This window comes from Xenopus tropicalis, chromosome 3 (assembly GCF_000004195.4).
Source record: "Xenopus tropicalis strain Nigerian chromosome 3, UCB_Xtro_10.0, whole genome shotgun sequence".
Lineage (NCBI taxonomy): Eukaryota > Metazoa > Chordata > Amphibia > Anura > Pipidae > Xenopus > Xenopus tropicalis.
The window spans coordinates 128,260,147-128,281,109 of record NC_030679.2 but is presented as its reverse complement, the minus strand read 5'-3'; the positions used below and the strand labels follow the sequence as shown (position 1 = coordinate 128,281,109).

General features: G+C 40.4%; 1 protein-coding gene across 1 annotated transcript in view; it reads left to right on the top strand.

The window, feature by feature from the left end:
• Nucleotides 1-15,495, top strand: part of LOC116409556 (putative olfactory receptor 2B3) — a 103,582-nt gene extending 88,087 nt beyond the window's left edge. The window contains exon 3 of the mRNA XM_031898232.1: nt 15,382-15,495. Coding sequence (XP_031754092.1) covers nt 15,382-15,495 — 114 coding nt within the window. The remainder of the gene's footprint in view (nt 1-15,381) is intronic.
• Nucleotides 15,496-20,963: the final 5,468 nt, after the last annotated feature.

The window sequence follows — 20,963 nt, the reverse complement described above, 5'->3', positions numbered from 1 at the left end:
TGTAGATAAAGTCAGTTAGGCCAAAGATCACAGTACAAATAGGGTTAAGCAAGTTCGTCGTCAGGCAGGCTGGGTCGAGGCAGGCGGAAAACAGGGATCGTCAGACAGGCAAGGGTCAACTGGATAATTAAGCAGCAGGATAGGCAAAATCGGAGTCAAGAGTACAAGCCAGGGTCAGGTTACAGATTTCAGGATAGTCAGGAGCAGGCCCGGTCAAAACAGGAGAAATACTAGCAGGAATGCAGGAACAAGAATGCACAAGGCTCAGGAAAGCACCAGGAATCAAATCCTATCACGGGCAACGAATGTAAACACTTAGGAAGGAGCCGGCACAGAGGGAGAACGGCGCCAGCGTGCGTCATGACGCCAGCGTGCATGTGCCTTTAAAATGCGGAAGTGCGCGCGCGCGCACACTTAGGAAGGAGCCGGCACAGAGGGAGAACGGCGCGGCGGGTGTCCCCGCCGATGGCAGCGTGGCGGGCGTCCCCGCCGCGCTGGTAAGTGTTTTTTTTTTTACATTACCCCCCTCTCTAGGGGGGGCCTCTGGACCCCCAGGCTTCTCAGGAAACTTTGAATGGAATTGCTTCCTGAGGAGATCAGCCTTGATGTCATCAACTGAGACCCAAGAGTTCTCCTCAGGACCGAAACCTCTCCACCTGGTGAGATATTGTAACTTACCTCTCACCAGACGGGAGTCGAGGAACTCCTGGATCTCATACTCAGGCTGACCCTCAACCAACACCGGGGGAGGAACAGACAGACAACGAGTATTAGAAGCAGGTTTTAGAAGAGAAACGTGAAAGGTATTAGCAATCTTGAAATTAGGAGGTAACTGAAGACGGACAGAAGATGGGGTAATTATTGCAATGATGGGATATGGAACAATGAACCTGGGACCCAGTTTGGGAGAGGGAACCTTCAACTTAATATTTTTGGTTGATAACAACACCAAATCCCCCACCTTGTACTGGGGAGCCTCCCTACGGGATTTGTCAGCAGCTTTTTTCTGGGCTAGGGAAGCTGCCGACAATGAATCATGAACTGACGACCAGATTTCAGAAAATTTTAAGACAGAGGAATTGGCAGAGGGTACCGGGGAATTAGAGTCAGAAAAAGAAAATGCTTTGGGGTGCAACACATAAACGACAAAAAAAAGGAGACCTCCCTGAGGAGGAATGGGTAGCATTATTGTAAGCAAATTCTGCCCAGGGAAGCAGTTCAGACCATGTGGACTGGTTATCGGATACATAGCACCTGAGATGCTGCTCAAGGGACTTGGTTCACCCTTTCGGTTTGACCATTAGTTTGGGGGTGAAAGGCAGAGGAAAAAGACAATTCTGTACCAACCAAAGAACAGAAAGCACGCCAAAATTTAGAAACAAACTGAACCCCCCTGTCAGAAACAATATTTTCAGGAAACCCATGAAACTTAAAAATATGTGTAATGAACAAGTCAGCCAGAGCTTTAGCAGAAGGGAGTTGTGGAAGAGGAATAAAATGAGCCATCTTACTGAACCTATTGACCACCACCCAAGTCTTACCCTGAGAAGGAGGCAATTCCACAATAAAATCCATAGAAATGTGAGACCATGGTTTCACTGGGATGGGTAAGGGATTTAAGAGACCCTGGGACAGATGATGAGATGACTTAGAGCGTTGGCAGACTGCACAGGAGTTGACAAAAGTTTTAGCGCCCTGTTTAAAGGAAGGCCACCAAACATGACGGGACAATAAAGAAACAGTTTTTGCAATACCTGGATGACCTGCTACTTTAGAATCATGAACCTCTCTTAAAACTTGTTCCCTAAGTTCTTCAGGAACAAACCATTTTCCTGATGGGGTTTCAACAGGGGCAGAAGATTGTAAAGGAGACAAAAAGGAAGAGAGATCGGACTCCAAGGTTGCAACAACAATCTCCCTGGGGATGATGGGAGTACATTCACTAGGGTCGGAGGAAACAGAATTGAAACTCCTAGAGAGTGCATCTGCCTTGATATTTTTTGAACCGGGCCTAAAAGTTATAACAAAATTGAATCTTGAAAAGAATAAAGCCCATCTGGCTTGTCTTGGGTTCAAGCGCTTAGCGGACTCAATGTAAAGTAAATTTTTATGGTCAGTATAGACCGTCACTGGATGCTTAGCCCCCTCTAGAAGATGACGCCATTCCTCAAAGGCCAATTTGACCGCCAACAACTCCCTGTTCCCTATATCGTAATTTACCTCTGCGGGTAAAAACTTTTTGGAACAAAAGGCACAGGGATGCTATTTGTTGGTCATCGGGTGTCTTTGAGAAAGGACTGCCCCAGCTCCCACCTCAGAGGCATCTACTTCTACAATGAAAGGGAGTGCAGAATCGGGGTATTTAAGGAAAGAGGCAGAACTCAACTCTTTCTTGAGAGTTTCAAAAGCCTGAACAGCCTCAGGGGACCACATGCTGGGATCAGCGTCCTTCTTGGTTAGATTCGTGATGGGGGCTACAATAAGAGAAAAATTCTTAATAAATTGACGATAATAATTGGCAAAACCAAGAAACCTTTGTACTGCACATAAAGAAAGAGGTTGTGCTCAATCCAGGACCGCTTTCACCTTACCAGGGTCCATCTCTAGACCTTTGCTGGTAATAATAAACCCCAAAAACTGGACCGAAGAGACCTCAAAGATACATTTTTCTAGTTTCGCATACAGGTTATTCTCCCTTAGCCTTTTTAAGACTTCACAGACATGGTTACGATGTTCATTGAGATTAGACGAGAAAATAAGAATATCGTCCAGGTAGACCACTACAAATACCCCTAGTAAATCACGGAAAATGTCATTGACAAATTCCTGAAAAACTGCGGGGGCGTTACAGAGCCCGAAGGGCATTACTAAATATTCGTAGTGGCCATCTCTGGTGTTAAAAGCAGTTTTCCACTCATCCCCTTCTCTAATACGGATGAGATTGTATGCCCCTCTAAGATCGAGCTTGGTATAGACTTTGGCGCCCTTGACCTGATCGAACAACTCGGAAATTAGAGGAAGGGGGTAGCGGTTTTTAACTGTGACCTTATTTAAACCTCTGTAGTCAATACAAGGGCGAAGACTACCATCCTTCTTACCCACAAAGAAAAAGCCCGCACCTGCAGGAGAACTAGAGGGCCGAATAAAACCCCTTTCGAGGTTTTCCTGGATATACTCCCTCATAGACTGAGATTCAGGTAGGGAAAGAGGATATGTGCGACCCCGAGGAAGGGAGGTGCCTGGAACCAGGTCAATGGGACAGTTATACTGTCTGTGCGGAGGTAAAGTTTTGGCAGCCCTTTTGGAAAAAACATCAGCAAAAGCCGAATAGGCTGCAGGTAAACCCTCTAGTGAAGTGGTCGCAATAACAGGAGGAATACAAATACCTCTACAATTATCACCCCATTGAGTGACCTCTCCCTGTAATCCAGTTAATTAGGGGGTTGTGAGGGTAACCCCAAATGAGAGGAGAAGAGGCACCTTCAATGAGAAAAAGGGTTATCTCTTCACTATGAAAATCATTTGCACATAAAGATAATTTACCACCCCAGAACCTAGAGGTCTTTTATCCACCGCTAAAATTCTCATGGGGATATCCAGAGGGACCACAGGAATGCCATGACTGGCTGCAAATGAGGCATCTAAAAAGTTACCCTCAGCCCCAGAATCCACAAAATTGGACAAGTTTATAGAGCCCGAAGGCCAGGTCAGTTTGACTGGTAACTGAACCTTAGAACCTTAGAGGCAAATTGGGGAGAGGATACGCCTGCACCCAAATGAAGCTCCCCCTCTTCATTTAGGCTGGGGCGTTTCCCGGCCTCTTAACGCAGTGTTTGAGAAAATGACCTTTATCCCCACAATATATACATAACCCAAGGGTCCGTCTGCGACTCTTCTCCTCAGGAGAAAGATGGAATAAGCCAAGTTGCATCAGCTCTTCCTGAGAAGGAGACACAGAGGAGACAGACGACTTAACATTGGACCCAAAATCTGGTTTCACATGAGTAACCCCGGCGAAATTAGTATGACCCCTCTCATTCCTTCTTTCCCTCAGTCGCCTATCAATCTGGATGGCTAGGGACATGATGTCATCCAGACTAGACGACGAGGGGTAATTTACCAGGCTATCCTTAATAGAGTCAGATAACCCAATACGGAACTGACTGCGCAGGGCCGCATAATTCCACCCAGTTTCTGCTGCCCACCGGCGGAATTCAGTGCAATACACCTCCGTATCCCGTCTCCCTTGGCGCAGTTTACGAATCGCCGAATCGGCAGATGATGTGCGATCCGGGTCATCGTAAAGATTTGATATGGAATGAAAGAACAAATCTAGGGAGAAACGGGCAGGATCAGCAGGAGGCAGTCTAAGGGCCCAAACCTGGGGTTCCCCCACAAGAAGGGTCATGACAAATCTTACTTTTTCCTCACCAGTAGGAAATGAATGTGGGAAAAAGCTAAGATAGTTTACACGCCTCTTTGAAGACAAAAAACTTAGTCCTATCCCCAGCAAATTTTTCAGGAAAGGCAATCTTAGGCTCTTGGGGTCTAGATGTGTTTCCCCACATAGAAAGAGAGCCTACAGGAGGGGAAGGACTAGACATAGGCTGCTGCGGGTTAGACTGTGGAAACCCTGCAGGAGATAATTTTGCTTCTGCTCCTGATCCTCCAAGCGCTGTAGTAAAATAGCAAGAAGCGCTTCAGTAACAGATGGAGCGGACGAAGCAGCAGCGGACTTAACGTGATCTTGGTCCTCCATTTCGGCCCGTGATAATGTCACGGTCGGCACCCTAAACCAGAACTGATGCCAAGTTCCCTGGTCTCGGCTCGGCTTCACCAGTAGTGTGACCGCCTTTGGCTTCGGGAGGAGCCCTCAGCTACTCGGATGCCACCTGGACTTAACAAGGGGAACAAGGCGAGGAGTTCTGGCAAGCAAAGGGGCACGACTGTAGATAAAGTCAGTTAGGCCAAAGATCACAGTACAAATAGGGTTAAGCAAGTTCGTCATCAGGCAGGCTGGGTCGAGGCAGGCGGAAAACAGGGATCGTCAGACAGGCAAGGGTCAACCGGATAATCAAGCAGTGGGATAGGCAAAATCGGAGTCAAGAGTACAAGGCGGGGTCAGGTTACAGATTTCAGGATAGTCAGGAGCAGGCCGGGTCAAAACAGGAGAAATACTAGCAGGAATGCAGGAACAAGAATGCACAAGGCTCAGGAAAGCACCAGGAATCAAATCCTATCACGGGCAACAAATGTAAACAAAGGTCCCTTTAAATAGTTTGAATTGCGCGCCATTGCGCGCTGACGTCATGACGCCAGCGTGCATGCGCCTTTAAAATGCGGAAGTGCGCGCGCGCGCACACTTAGGAAGGAGCCGGCACAGAGGGAGAACGGCGCGGCGGGCGTCTCCGCCGATGGCAGCGCGGCGGGCGTCCCCGCCGCGCTGGTAAGTGTTTTTTTATTACAGCCTGTACCCAAGTGTATTCCATTCATTTGGGTGCAGGCACAATGTACCCCAAATTTACAGCAGCAGGACGTATTTCGGCTTATTTCGAAAATTGCACGACAAACGATTCGTGGATTTTTCACCATTTCGTGCATTTTTCGGCGAAGTAAAACGGGACAGATTCGCCCATCACTAGTTAAAAGGCTTAGAGAGATTTATTTTTTTGGAAGAATACCTTAACTGTAGGAAAGTCTGTTGAGCGAGGCAGCTAGCCATAAACCTTTCCTCCATTAAAAAGAAAAACATATATTCATTACTTGGGAACAAAGAAAAAGTAACAGGAGGTATTAAGGCTCAGGTCCCTTACTAACTATGCCTAATTACTAACTGACCCTACCACCTCCCTCGCCCATCTGTAAAAATAAAGGGGTGTAGGGGCCAGATACACCATTGCCACAGGATGCCTTTTGGGCAGGCCTGGAGGTCACACCAGGGGGGGGGACCAGCACTTGCCACCAAATGCTCCGATGGCAATACAGAAAGGCAACTGAAACACAGGCAGACATGGCTACCAAACATTGCACAAGAGTGCCCTACCTAGTCCAGGAGTTGGAACCCAGAAGACTCCAAGATATGAGGTAATGTGCTGGGGAATAAAAAAGTTCCCATAGACCAAAAAACCCCTGTCCCTTGGAAGCTTATGGGCAGGTCCAATGCTTTTCTGAGGTTAAAAAGAAAATTTTGCTTCTAGTGGGAGCAGAAGCATAAGGACCAAAAAGACACCGGTAAGTGGGTGTGGTTGGTCTTTTAAAGATTTGGGGAGGGTCCTTCTGATGGTAGCAGGAGGTAGGGGCTATCCCGGTAGGTACTGACATGGAGTTCGGCTAAGGAAATTGGGTTTTCTGTAGTGAGCTCATATTTCATACTTTGATAAATCTGCCCAAAGTTCTAGATTAACCAGCTGTTAATAATGTAAAAATTTTGCTTTTCATAGGAAATAAGTTTAGTTTTGCAGCCAGTTACCAAAGACAGCATAAAAAAGAGTCATTTGAGTAATTAATCCCAAGAGAAAAAGGCCTATGGGAAGTGAAGTAGCTTGTTTTCTTCATTCCAACTTTCCTATAAATAGAGCTAAGATTTCTAGAACACAGGTAGAACCAGCTTTATGTCTGAATACTGAACAGCTGTAAGTTTGTTGCAGGGTAACAATATAAAGAATTCTCCTAATGAAAAATACATTTTAATAATACTTTCATATTGCAGGGATTAATATTATTTTCTTAAACCTCACTGTCTGATTACTTTTTTCAATTTTCTTTAAAAAATAAAAACAGGTAACCGAGCATCTCAGAAAATTCCTTCTATGTTCCAGACATATCTCTACTTTATATTAGGGATGTATCTAGGTTTACAGACCTCCATGACTGACTTGTGTCTTCAGGAAAGGAACTCTGACTCAATGAGTGACATTTCTCTACTTCATTTTGTAACCGAATGGAATCAGTGCAGCGCTTGTGTAGTTGTGCCATCCTTGCAAGCAATAATTCAGAGAAAAATCAAGTTAAAAACGCAACATGAGACGTTAGACTTTGAATGTGCTGCTGCCTGTGCCGCTGGGGAGTTTTTACAACTGCTGTCACTGAGCGCCCATTTTACAGATTTGCCTTTCATTAATCAGACAACGAGACACTCTTAAGTTCTTGATATTTTTTTCCCAACATTTTAATTTGTTTAAACAGCTCTAAATGCCTTCATCCAGATATGCTAATAAAAAGAAATCTTTTTCACTTATTTGGTTGATGTAATAAATTGTAATATGTTTTTTAGAGAATAACACGTGTTTCTTCTTTCCCAACAGGGAGCAAAACCGATGGTAAACCAAACAAATTCAACATGTTTATTCTTTTTAGCATTTTCCAATCATGGAGAAAAACTGCCACTTCTTTCCATTGTCTTTTTCTTGATTTATGTGATTGGAGTATTAGGGAATCTGATTATAATCATTGTTATATACTTGGATAGTCACTTACACACCCCTATGTACTTCTTTCTCTGCACCCTGGCCTTTGTAGATATCTGTTACCCTACTGTCACTCTCCCTAAACTGATGGACATTTTGCTTTCAGGGAATAACTCAATAACCTGCGTACAATGTTTTACTCAAATGTACTTTTTCTTGGCCTTGGCTGCTGTTGAAGACATTTTATTATCTTCTATGGCATATGATCGTTATGTTGCTATCTGCAAGCCCTTAAGATATCACCTGATTATGAACAGGAGAGTTTGTGTGCTTATGACTATAGGGATCTGGGTTTTTGGCTTTGCTAATTCAGCATTTCTTACATTTCTGGCGTCAAAATTGTTAATTTGTTCCAATAAGATCAAACAGTTTTTCTGTGACATTAAGGCTGTGGGAGGCATCTCCTGTGATAGAACTGCATTTTACGCTGCCATTTATGTGGAAGTATTTTTTTTTGGACTCATGACAATTTCTCTAAATTTAATGTCATATATAAATATAATAAAAAACATACTAAATATTAAGTCCAAACATGGCAGACAAAAGGCTTTCTCCACTTGCACCTCCCACTTTACTGTTCTGATCATTTTCTATGGGAGTGGATTGTGGACATACTTGAGGCCGCCTTCAGAGTCAGTGAAGTTGGACTCAGTGTTCACAGTGCTGTTAGTTGGGGTGACTCCCATGTTAAACCCCCTCATATATAGTCTAAGGAATAAAGAAGTAAAGAATGCTCTGAAAAGAATTGTGAGGAAAAAATCTGCATGCCCATAGCTGGGTGGGACCTTTTTACGATGCTGGTAAAATTATCTATGCTGGAAAAACAGCATAAGAACTAGTGAAAACAGTGAAAAATAAATGACACAATTTCACACAATTTAGGAGACAACAGTGTCTCCTAAACAGATTTGGGGAGGGTCCTTCTGATGGTAGCAGGAGGTAGGGGCTATCCCGGTAGGTACTGACATGGAGTTCGGCTAAGGAAATTGGGTTTTCTGTAGTGAGCTCATATTTCATACTTTGATAAATCTGCCCAAAGTTCTAGATTAACCAGCTGTTAATAATGTAAAAATTTTGCTTTTCATAGGAAATAAGTTTAGTTTTGCAGCCAGTTACCAAAGACAGCATAAAAAAGAGTCATTTGAGTAATTAATCCCAAGAGAAAAAGGCCTATGGGAAGTGAAGTAGCTTGTTTTCTTCATTCCAACTTTCCTATAAATAGAGCTAAGATTTCTAGAACACAGGTAGAACCAGCTTTATGTCTGAATACTGAACAGCTGTAAGTTTGTTGCAGGGTAACAATATAAAGAATTCTCCTAATGAAAAATACATTTTAATAATACTTTCATATTGCAGGGATTAATATTATTTTCTTAAACCTCACTGTCTGATTACTTTTTTCAATTTTCTTTAAAAAATAAAAACAGGTAACCGAGCATCTCAGAAAATTCCTTCTATGTTCCAGACATATCTCTACTTTATATTAGGGATGTATCTAGGTTTACAGACCTCCATGACTGACTTGTGTCTTCAGGAAAGGAACTCTGACTCAATGAGTGACATTTCTCTACTTCATTTTGTAACCGAATGGAATCAGTGCAGCGCTTGTGTAGTTGTGCCATCCTTGCAAGCAATAATTCAGAGAAAAATCAAGTTAAAAACGCAACATGAGACGTTAGACTTTGAATGTGCTGCTGCCTGTGCCGCTGGGGAGTTTTTACAACTGCTGTCACTGAGCGCCCATTTTACAGATTTGCCTTTCATTAATCAGACAACGAGACACTCTTAAGTTCTTGATATTTTTTTCCCAACATTTTAATTTGTTTAAACAGCTCTAAATGCCTTCATCCAGATATGCTAATAAAAAGAAATCTTTTTCACTTATTTGGTTGATGTAATAAATTGTAATATGTTTTTTAGAGAATAACACGTGTTTCTTCTTTCCCAACAGGGAGCAAAACCGATGGTAAACCAAACAAATTCAACATGTTTATTCTTTTTAGCATTTTCCAATCATGGAGAAAAACTGCCACTTCTTTCCATTGTCTTTTTCTTGATTTATGTGATTGGAGTATTAGGGAATCTGATTATAATCATTGTTATATACTTGGATAGTCACTTACACACCCCTATGTACTTCTTTCTCTGCACCCTGGCCTTTGTAGATATCTGTTACCCTACTGTCACTCTCCCTAAACTGATGGACATTTTGCTTTCAGGGAATAACTCAATAACCTGCGTACAATGTTTTACTCAAATGTACTTTTTCTTGGCCTTGGCTGCTGTTGAAGACATTTTATTATCTTCTATGGCATATGATCGTTATGTTGCTATCTGCAAGCCCTTAAGATATCACCTGATTATGAACAGGAGAGTTTGTGTGCTTATGACTATAGGGATCTGGGTTTTTGGCTTTGCTAATTCAGCATTTCTTACATTTCTGGCGTCAAAATTGTTAATTTGTTCCAATAAGATCAAACAGTTTTTCTGTGACATTAAGGCTGTGGGAGGCATCTCCTGTGATAGAACTGCATTTTACGCTGCCATTTATGTGGAAGTATTTTTTTTTGGACTCATGACAATTTCTCTAAATTTAATGTCATATATAAATATAATAAAAAACATACTAAATATTAAGTCCAAACATGGCAGACAAAAGGCTTTCTCCACTTGCACCTCCCACTTTACTGTTCTGATCATTTTCTATGGGAGTGGATTGTGGACATACTTGAGGCCGCCTTCAGAGTCAGTGAAGTTGGACTCAGTGTTCACAGTGCTGTTAGTTGGGGTGACTCCCATGTTAAACCCCCTCATATATAGTCTAAGGAATAAAGAAGTAAAGAATGCTCTGAAAAGAATTGTGAGGAAAAAATCTGCATGCCCATAGCTGGGTGGGACCTTTTTACGATGCTGGTAAAATTATCTATGCTGGAAAAACAGCATAAGAACTAGTGAAAACAGTGAAAAATAAATGACACAATTTCACACAATTTAGGAGACAACAGTGTTTGCTTTATAAAAAGGTTTAAAATGGTGGATATCCAATGGCAATGTATGGTGTGTTGAATATTTTTTTTTTTACACAGTTTCCGTGATGTTTTTAGAAATTACCCATTTAGAAAGGCTATTTCCAAGGGAGGGTAGACTTTAATATTTATGGCTGGATGCAAAGAAATATAGGAATGCAATTTTAATTAACCACCTGAATTAGTACTTGCCTGTATATAAACATTCCCCAGCAGGAGTACAAGGTGGAAGAATATTAGGGGCAACTCATAATTATTCTCCTGAAATCATACAATAATTGGTTCTTTGCCTGTTCCTCCCATGAGTGGGAAGTGGCAGAAACAGGAGAGAATTTTTTTATCTACAGTCATTGAAAAAAACGAGCCTTTTTCAGTCATTTCTTCCTGTGAAGGCCTTTTCTATATCATTCACCCCATCTTTTGTCTCTTTAAGAATCTCGGGAGCATAATTAAAAAATGAAGTAGTTGATTTGTGCAGTAGGGCAGGTTTTGGTTTAGTGTGCAGAAATAAACAGATATTCTGTCACTGTTGGGTATTCATTTATTGGGAAATGTAGTTCCTCTCTATTCAAACAGTCAATGATTTTATAGTAACACAGATTTAAGAACACCACTAAAAAACAAAATACAAATTAAGTATAAACTGATGCCTTTGCATGTTTTTAATTTTCTCAACAAGAACCTTAGTATAGAACAAGGCTCAAAAGACAGGTTCTTTAGCATAAAAGGCAACTTGATCATCAAAAGTTAAATATAAGGAAAAAAACCCTACATCAATAGAAGTTTTCCTAAAATGTTTCATAGTATCAGCCTTTGTACAGCCTTGAATGTCATTTTTCTAACTTCAAAGTAGATTTTCTGATGACTAAATGGTAACAGCTTATACTAGTGGACAAAGTTCCATGTGGAATTGAAATTAGTGTGTAAAATCTGATCCTTGTAGTCTTTAAAAGACTCCTTTCTCTCATTTGCCTTAGTTAGTCTTTATAGGGGACACTATGGGTTTTTATATGTCCCTTTATACAGACTTTTACCTGTCTTAAATGAGTTTCTCCAACACACACCAAAAGCAAATTGATTTGAGATAGACAAACCATTTTTTGATATACAATAGAAAGAAATATTACTTTGAACACAAAAAATATAGTTTTTGAATGATAAATCACTAGATTTTGCAATATACCTTACATTGCTGGAGAGCCCCAAGTACCCTGGGACATATGATTTTTAACTTGTTCTCTATAATCACACTCAGTGTGGGCTACAGTTAAAAAAATAGTTTTTAAAGTACTTCTTAACGTTGAGACTGAAATCAACCATCTGTATTGGTCTTCCACAACAAACATTTACCAGCTAAAAATACTAAGATTTCTCTATCGATAATCCTGCTGAATACAGTAAATTTATTGATCCCTAGACCAGGGATCCCCAACCTTTCTTACTCGTGAGCCACAGTCAAATGTAAAAAGACTTGGAGAGCAACACAAGCACCATAAAAGTTCATGGAGGTGCCAAATAAGGGCTAAGATTGGCTATTAGGAGCCTCTATGCACACTATCAGCTTACAGGGGCTTTATTTGGTAGGAAATCTTGTTTTTATTCAACCAAAACTTGCCCCCAAGTCAGGAATTCAAAAATAACTCCCTGGTTTGGGGGCACTGAGAGCAACATCCAAGGGGGTGGTGAGCAACATGTTGCCCCCGAGTTACTGGTTGGGGATCACTGGTCTAAGGAATAAAGAAGTAAAGAATGCCCTGATGAGAATTTTGAGGAAGAGATTGACATAGCTTAAGTTCAGTATTTCAACAGTAGGGGCTTGTATGTCATGCTGAATATAATTTATGTGTGTGGCCAAATCCATGCTTGCCGAAAAAATTCGCTCATCACTAATTTATTCATGTGATATTTTTTTTTATATGATTTCACCCAATCCATTCTCTCCTTAAGAAGTCTCTGGGGGGATTAAACAAAAAAGAAAGTTGTGGATTTGAGGAGTAAGGCAGGTTTTGGTATTCAAAATCACACATAAGTGTGCAGAACTATAAAGATGTTAAAAAACTGTTTCATTATTGGGTATCCATTTATTATGGAAATATAGTCCCTCCCAATTCAAGTAGCCTACGATGTCACATTGTAAGACAATAATCTAGATTTAAGAATTATACTGTAGTCGACAAATGCAAATAAAGTATAAAATGATGCCTTCACACCAAAAGCAAATTGAGCATTTTAGACAGCCAGGAAAAAAAAACTACATAAACCATTTTCAGCATGCAATGGGAAACATTTTTCTTGTTGAAAAACACAGTTCTTAAATTATATTTACCAAATTGTTTCCCAATATACCTTACACTGCTAGAGATTAGTGAGGGCTCCAGGTATCCTGGCACATATGTTTATTTTAACATGCCCTGTATTAATTACATTGTGGGTTACAGTTAAAAAAGTGCAAAAACTCTGGAATTTCTATTATGGTTTCCAAAGCTTGAATGTATGATATTTATTAAGCACAAAAAGTTCTGAAAAACTTGAATGTAAAACATGGGCATCTAAAAGCTTGCGAGATCATGGAAGTTGTCCTAGGCAAAATTTGTGCGGTTTTTCAATTTGCATTTTTATTTATTTTTTTGTAGTTTGTAGGCTCTTAGGTAGAATACAAATACAATGCATACGTTTTTCTCACTGTTTAATTCAATCAAGTTTTTTTTAATTCAATTTTTCTTTTAATAAATAAGCATAAAAAAAATTCAAGTTTAGTAAAATGTAAAGTTTATTAGAATTATTTATTAGAAAACTCCAAAATTCACAAATTTAAAAATTGATAAATAAGCCTTCCCAACTGAAATGTAATCATCTGCATTGGTCCTCCCTGATTTTAATAACTCTGATAAATACAGCCTAGTTATTAATTCCTAGACATTTCTAGGTGATATACATGAATAATATCTATTAAAACATCTATGTAAAAAATCAGAACTTTGTATATTTAATACCAGAAAAAAACACATCAGATATATAAGCATGACCTAATATAATTTTACTAGAACCAGTTTGGATAATCAAAAGATTATAAAATACTTACTGAACCAGAATAAAATACAAAGGTTGCCCTACACAGCCTTTGGGCTACAACCTGTAACCCAGCCCTTAGTAAATCTACTGCTAACTGCTAACACGAACAATAATTTGGGACGAGAGAAATTTTTCAGCTTGCGTGGATTCACAGTGAATTTCCGCGTTTCGGCATTGGTGGATTTTTGTTGCGTTTTTTTCAAAGATTTGCACATTTTTTGGCGAGGTGAAACAGATTCGCTCATCACTAACAATAATACATCCAGTCCTTTCTTGCCTTTTGCCTTTTTGCACAATGTTTATTGAACTGTTAGGACTTCGTTTAAATAAAGATTTTTTTTTTACTCTGGGTACCCAACAAGTGTTTTTTCGGAGGTCATTTGATAGTGCTAACTTCTGAACTGAAAAAATAAAGAGACAATTAACACAAAAAAGGTTTTCTTGAGTGGAAACACAAACAATCACTGGCTAAAAAGACCTTTTTCCAACTACAATAAAATTAAAGTGTTTCTAATACAGTTATGAGACCTGTTATCCAAAATGCTCGATACCTGGGGTTTTCTGGATAAGGGTTCTTTCTGTAATTTGGATCTCCCTACTTTAAGTCTACAAAAAATAATCTTAATTTTTTAAGTATAATAGGATTGTTTTGCCTCCAATAATAAGTAATTATACCACAGTTGGAATCAAGTACAAGGTACTGTTTTATTATTACAGAGAAAAGGGAATCATTTAACCATTAAATAAACCCAATAGGGCTGTTCTGCCCCAATAAGGGGTTATTATATCTTAGTTGGGATCAAGTACAGGTACTGTTTTATTATTACAGAGAAAAGGGAATCATTTAATCATTAAATAAACCCAATAGGGCTGTTCTGCCCCCAATAAGGGGTAATTATATCTTAGTTGGGATCAAGTACAGGTACTGTTTTATTATTACAGAGAAAAGGGAATCATTTAACCATTAAATACACCCAATAGGGCTGTTCTGCCCCCAATAAGGGGTAATTATATCTTAGTTGGGATCAAGTACAAGGTACTGTTTTATTATTACAGAGAAAAAGGAAATCAGTTTTAAAATTCTCAATTATTGATTATAATAGAGTCTATGGGAGACAGCCTTTCTGTAATTCGGAGCTTTCTGGATAACAGGTTTCCGTATAAGGGATCCCATACCTGTACCTTGCTTTAATCCATATAAAGCAGGAAGTTCACAAATTATAAAAAATTATAAAAATTGGTAAAGGCAAAAATTCAAAAGTTCCAAAATAGTCAATAAAAATTGTCCAGTTCTTCTTTAAAGGACAATGAAAGGTTAATATAAATTAAAAGTAAGTCTAAAGGCATTCTTTTTAAGTACTTACTGCATATCTAAATTCCCAGATCCCTGCTTGCTTCTCTGAGATATGGTGCTGGCAGCCTACAGCAGAGTGAAGCCTACAGTGACATCACTGAAATCTCTCTCCCCTTCCTGTAGGTGCCAGCGGCAGCCTTCCTATTCTCTGAGCATGTGTGTAACTTGATCCTGTCTCCTGTTCTGAGCTACACATGCCCACCAGCCAATCAGAAGCAGATCTGCTGGGGGGGAGGGAATGAAACACATGTGCAGTATGAAGCAAGGAGAAGCAAGGAGGGAAAGGAAGGGAGAATACTTTTATAAAGATGGCTGCCTGTTCTAGAAAACAGATAGAAAATGTGAAGTAAGTGTAAGAGTAAATATTTGATTAGGTGAGCCAAAAGTGTGGCGTTTTTACTAAACAATAGGAGGACTATTGGGCAGTATGCTTTTTACATTTTGACTTGCATTCTCCTTTAAGAGAGAGAGGCTTAATTTCAAGGTGTGCCAGAATGCGAGAAGAGAATGTGTCACAAGTGAGAAGCGGTGGAGGAACTTGAACGAGGAGAGACAAGAACAAGTAGAATATGAGTAATTTTTAACTGGTGGGAGAAAGTGAGTAGGGAGAGATGGTTACCAGCGGGAGAGATAAGAGCTGTGTGAAATCAAAAATTAAAAAAATGGCAAATGGGAAAGACTACATCCTCAAATTGGGTGACATTGTTCTGCTTTCATATATATATATATATATATATATATATATATATAATTCTTTACACTACAGAGATATAGGGACTGGGGGATGCCCCATAACAGTCGCTGGTGTATGCTGGGTTTTTGGCTACTTTTGACCAATTGCGACTGCGGTTATAGTCACTTATGGTACATAATAGAAACATCAGTTACTCTATAAACTTGCCGGTTGTGGTATCATCACTATATATAACATAACGGGCGATAAGAATCTGTATATCGCAGCTGATAAAATTCTTTACAATCCCGCTGGCTATATTAAAGGATTGGGACTTTTGCAATTAACAAATGCTGTTGGTACCATTCTGCTAAAAAAAATCAGTTATAACAGCACTGACCATCCAAAGTATGAATCCTGTAAATATTCAATCTCCCACGAATCCCACCAGGGTAACTGAAGTGGAACTTGTGCACAATATAAGCTCTTGTGGTCACCTTGAAATTAAGCCTCTCTTAAGAAGGAGAATTGGACAATTTTTTATTGACTATTCTGGAACTTTTGAATTTTTGTCTTTACCAATTTTTTTTTGTTTTTATATTTTTACAATATTTTTATAATTTTTAACTTCGTACTTTATATGGATTAAAGCAAGGTATTATTATTGACTGTAATTATATGTAATCATGAATATTGGTAGGCTGGCCAACTCAATACGAATAAATTGTGATTTTTATTTTTTGCATTTTTCTGTAGAAAATGGCCCCTATCTTTTAGTATTGAGATTAGGGGAACACTCTTTTGGAATAATAGTGAAATATAATTGGTAAATTCCTCTTAGACTTTTATGGGCACTTATATATTGGCATAGCTGCCTTAACATGCAGCCCATGGCCATAAGCTAATAATAAGATAAGAGCATCTAAAAGGTCCTAATGGTGTCCCAGTCCAGCTTCATATCCAGTAAGCTAAGCCCTGTGGCACCCAGACCAACTACTTATGAAAAAAAGAACCATAACAGACCATAGCAACCTTATGAGAAAGGTATACATGGTTACCTCTAAAGGTTTTCAGGTCCAAAATAAAATAACCCCAGAGATGCCCAAAAGGCAATCATATAAGCCAGGGAGACTGGCTGTAGCACATAGGCAGATGGGCAGAATCATGCACAAAAATCCAGTCCTTCTTTATCCTACATACAAGAACAAAATTACCTGTAGAAAAATCCTACACAATATAAACCCCATAAATCAACCTGACCCTGAGACTGGATTGACTACTTGGTTATACCAGTAATGTCAGAATGGCTGCTAATCCATCAGACTAGAGCTTTATTGGAACAGAAGACCAAGTGTACTCGAAACCATAATGTATTCTAAACCCCAGTCCAAGAGTGACCAAGCTTCAGGAGGTAAAAACTTACCTCTACAGAGCATCAACATAATATAATGAACAAAGAGAAACCACCCGAGTGTGCCATCTCGGACATTACCTATACAGAGAGCCCTCTAAAGAGATACCTAAGTAGGTTAATTTGTCTTTAGTCCAGTGAAATGGGAACCGTTCTGTCAGAAGTGCTACCGTAGAGGCAGGGAGGCTAATATTGAGTTTACTTGATTTTTCATAGTTTATTTTGAAATCGCTGAGCTGGCTATATGTGCTAATTTCTTGTAGTAAGTTTGGTAAGGAGATCAAAGGCTGGGTAAGAGTGAAAAGTAGATCATCCGCGTAGGCACATATTTTATGTTGGGTATTTTTTATAGTCACTCTGTTGATATTGGGATTTTGGCAAATGTGAGAGAGGAGTGGCTCAAGGGTCAATACAAAAAGAAGTGGGGAAAGAGGGCATCCCTGTCTTGTACCATTCTTAATGGAAATATGCTCTGAAAGGGAATTGTTTATTTTCCGCCTGGCTGTGGGATTTGAATAAAGAGATGTTTTTTAAGATATTGGGGCCCAATCCTATATTGACATTGAAACATGAAATCCCAACGCACTCTATCAAATGCCTTTTCGGCGTCTGTTGAAAGTAAAAAGAGCGGGGTGCCATCTTGTTCAGCTGATATAATAATGTTTAGTCATTTGTTTAGGTTATCTCTAGTTTAGCTTTAATTTTTTTATTTAGTAGTTTAACCCCACTTTGGTCACCAGAGGGAGTGTTGCCTTATACCACTTTGTATTAGTTGCCCACTTTCATTTTTTTCCAGGCATTTCTGATATTTTTGGATTTTGTAATAAATAAGGTAAAACACACAGGAATGTAGTTGCAAGAAGCAGATTCCACTACTGCTGGTGGCTCAGGAGGGGTCTGATATATAAGAGGAGGTAGGAGTCACCACTCACCAGATGCTATCATCATCTGAAATCTAAACCAGTTACCTATCTGATATGCGCACACACAACAAGCCCAGTATCCTGAATAAGCAGCTTTCAGCCCGTACCATCCATACTTTCATAACCTGGCAAATCCCACTGCCAGAAGTGCTTATTTGGGTCAGGCTAATTACCAAGCAATGGATATCTACAACTATGCATCTGTAGTGTCAGTATGACAAAAACAGATCTACTAACAGAAAAATAAGCTTAAGGAGTATGTTTAAAATGATAACCCTGTAAAGAACCTCTAGCTCGCAGGAGGCAGAGAACCCACACAACTAAGGGCACACCCAAATGTAGGGTTATCTCAGCCAAGAATTAATAGATCAGTGTCCTTAAGTCAAGTTATCAGTGAGCAAACACATAACATCACAATATGGTGATCCAAGTTTATGTAAAAGCGTAAACTTTATACATGCATAAAATACATGTCCATGCATATGTACATACACACATCTATTTGCCAGTTTGGTAGGATCTTTGGTACACCTACATATATCTCAGTTAACTGGTTAAGCATTCAGTCTGAATGTATATACTTCCTTAGGATATGCATAGACATACCTGTACATTTTGCAGATGGCTGTAGACACCTAACCATATTAAATCAACAAATAAAGGATCCTCTGAACCCACAGAGAGGACATGGAGCCATGGCGCTAGCATGTGCTAAGCCATATGTTCTATATTATAGCAGATATTGCCTCTGCCAGGGCCCTGAGATACAGCTCTTAGGCTAGGTACACTGGCAACCCCATAGTCCCAGCCATGGACAGTGAAATACACTGTACCATTTCTTTGTGATAAGAAGCCCATGACTTGACCATCTATTCCTGCCAAGTGAATTGGAAACATGATGCTGCTGGGACTGGATAATCTTACCAACAAGGGCCACAATATTGTTGTATAAAAATACATGCAGTTCATTTGTGAAGTAAGAAAACCTCATAACAAACATACAGGCTGCAGTGTGAGCCTTTTTGTTTGCTTATTTGAGTAAGCAATACCTTAACCCAGCAGCATTACATTTTGCTGAAATGTGTAGTAGGACATACAGATGTAGATATATTAGACATGGATACAACCCAGCTACAAAATCACAAACCTTAAATTCTAATTAGTTTAGAATTTAGGTTAGACCAAGCAAAAATGAGGCGAATATCGGCAATATGTGCCTGTGTCACGGTCGGCACCCTAAACCAGAACTGATGCCAAGTTCCCTGGTCTCGGCTCGGCTTCACCAGTAGTGTGACCGCCTTTGGCTTCGGGAGGAGCCCTCAGCTACTCGGATGCCACCTGGACTTAACGAGGGGAACAAGGCGAGGAGTTCTGGCAAGCAAAGGGGCACGACTGTAGATAAAGTCAGTTAGGCCAAAGATCACAGTACAAATAGGGTTAAGCAAGTTCGTCGTCAGGCAGGCTGGGTCGAGGCAGGCGGAAAACAGGGATCGTCAGACAGGCAAGGGTCAACCGGATAATCAAGCAGCGGGATAGGCAAAATCGGAGTCAAGAGTACAAGCCGGGGTCAGGTTACAGATTTCAGGATAGTCAGGAGCAGGCCGGGTCAAAACAGGAGAAATACTAGCAGGAATGCAGGAACAAGAATGCACAAGGCTCAGGAAAGCACCAGGAATCAAATCCTATCACGGGCAACGAATGTAAACAAAGGTCCCTTTAAATAGTTTTAATTTCGCACCATTGCGCGCTGACGTCATGACGCCAGCGTGCATGTGCCTTTAAAATGCGGAAGTGCGCACGTGCGCACACTTAGGAAGGAGCCGGCACAGAGGGAGAACGGCGCGGCGGCCACTGGACCCCCAGGCTTCTCAGGAAACTTTGAATGGAATTGCTTCCTGAGGAGATCAGCCTTGATGTCATCAACTGAGACCCAAGAGTTCTCCTCAGGACCGAAACCTCTCCACCTGGTGAGATATTGTAACTTACCTCTCACCAGACGGGAGTCGAGGAACTCCTGGATCTCATACTCAGGCTGACCCTCAACCAACACCAGGGGAGGAACAGACAGACAACGAGTATTAGAAGCAGGTTTTAGAAGAGAAACGTGAAAGGTATTAGCAATCTTGAAATTAGGAGGTAACTGAAGACGGACAGAAGATGGGTTAATTATTGCAATGATGGGATATGGACCAATGAACCTGGACCCAGTTTGGGAGAGGGAACCTTCAACTTAATATTTTTGGTTGATAACAACACCAAATCCCCCACCTTGTACTGGGGAGCCTCCCTACGGGATTTGTCAGCAGCTTTTTTCTGGGCTAGGGAAGCTGCCGACAATGAATCATGAACTGATGACCAGATTTCAGAAAATTTTAAGACAGAGGAATTGGCAGAGGGTACCGGGGAATTAGAGCCAGAAAAAGAAAATGCTTTGGGGTGCAACACATAAACGACAAAAAAAAGGAGACCTCCCTGAGGAGGAATGGGTAGCATTATTGTAAGCAAATTCTGCCCAGGGAAGCAGTTCAGACCATGTGGACTGGTTATCGGATACATAGCACCTGAGATACTGCTCAAGGGACTTGGTTCACCCTTTCGGTTTGACCATTAGCTTGGGGGTGATAGGCAGAGGAAAAAGACAATTCTGTACCAACCAAAGAACAGAAAGCACGCCAAAATTTAGAAACAAACTGAACCCCCCTGTCAGAAACAATATTTTCAGGAAACCCATGAAACTTAAAAATATGTGTAATGAACAAGTCAGCCAGAGCTTTAGCAGAAGGGAGTTGTGGAAGAGGAATAAAATGAGCCATCTTACTGAACCTATTGACCACCACCCAAGTCTTACCCTGAGAAGGAGGCAATTCCACAATAAAATCCATAGAAATGTGAGACCAAGGTTTCACTGGGATGGGTAAGGGATTTAAGAGACCCTGGGACAGATGATGAGATGACTTAGAGCGTTGGCAGACTGCACAGGAGTTGACAAAAGTTTTAGCGCCCTGTTTAAAGGAAGGCCACCAAACATGACGGGACAA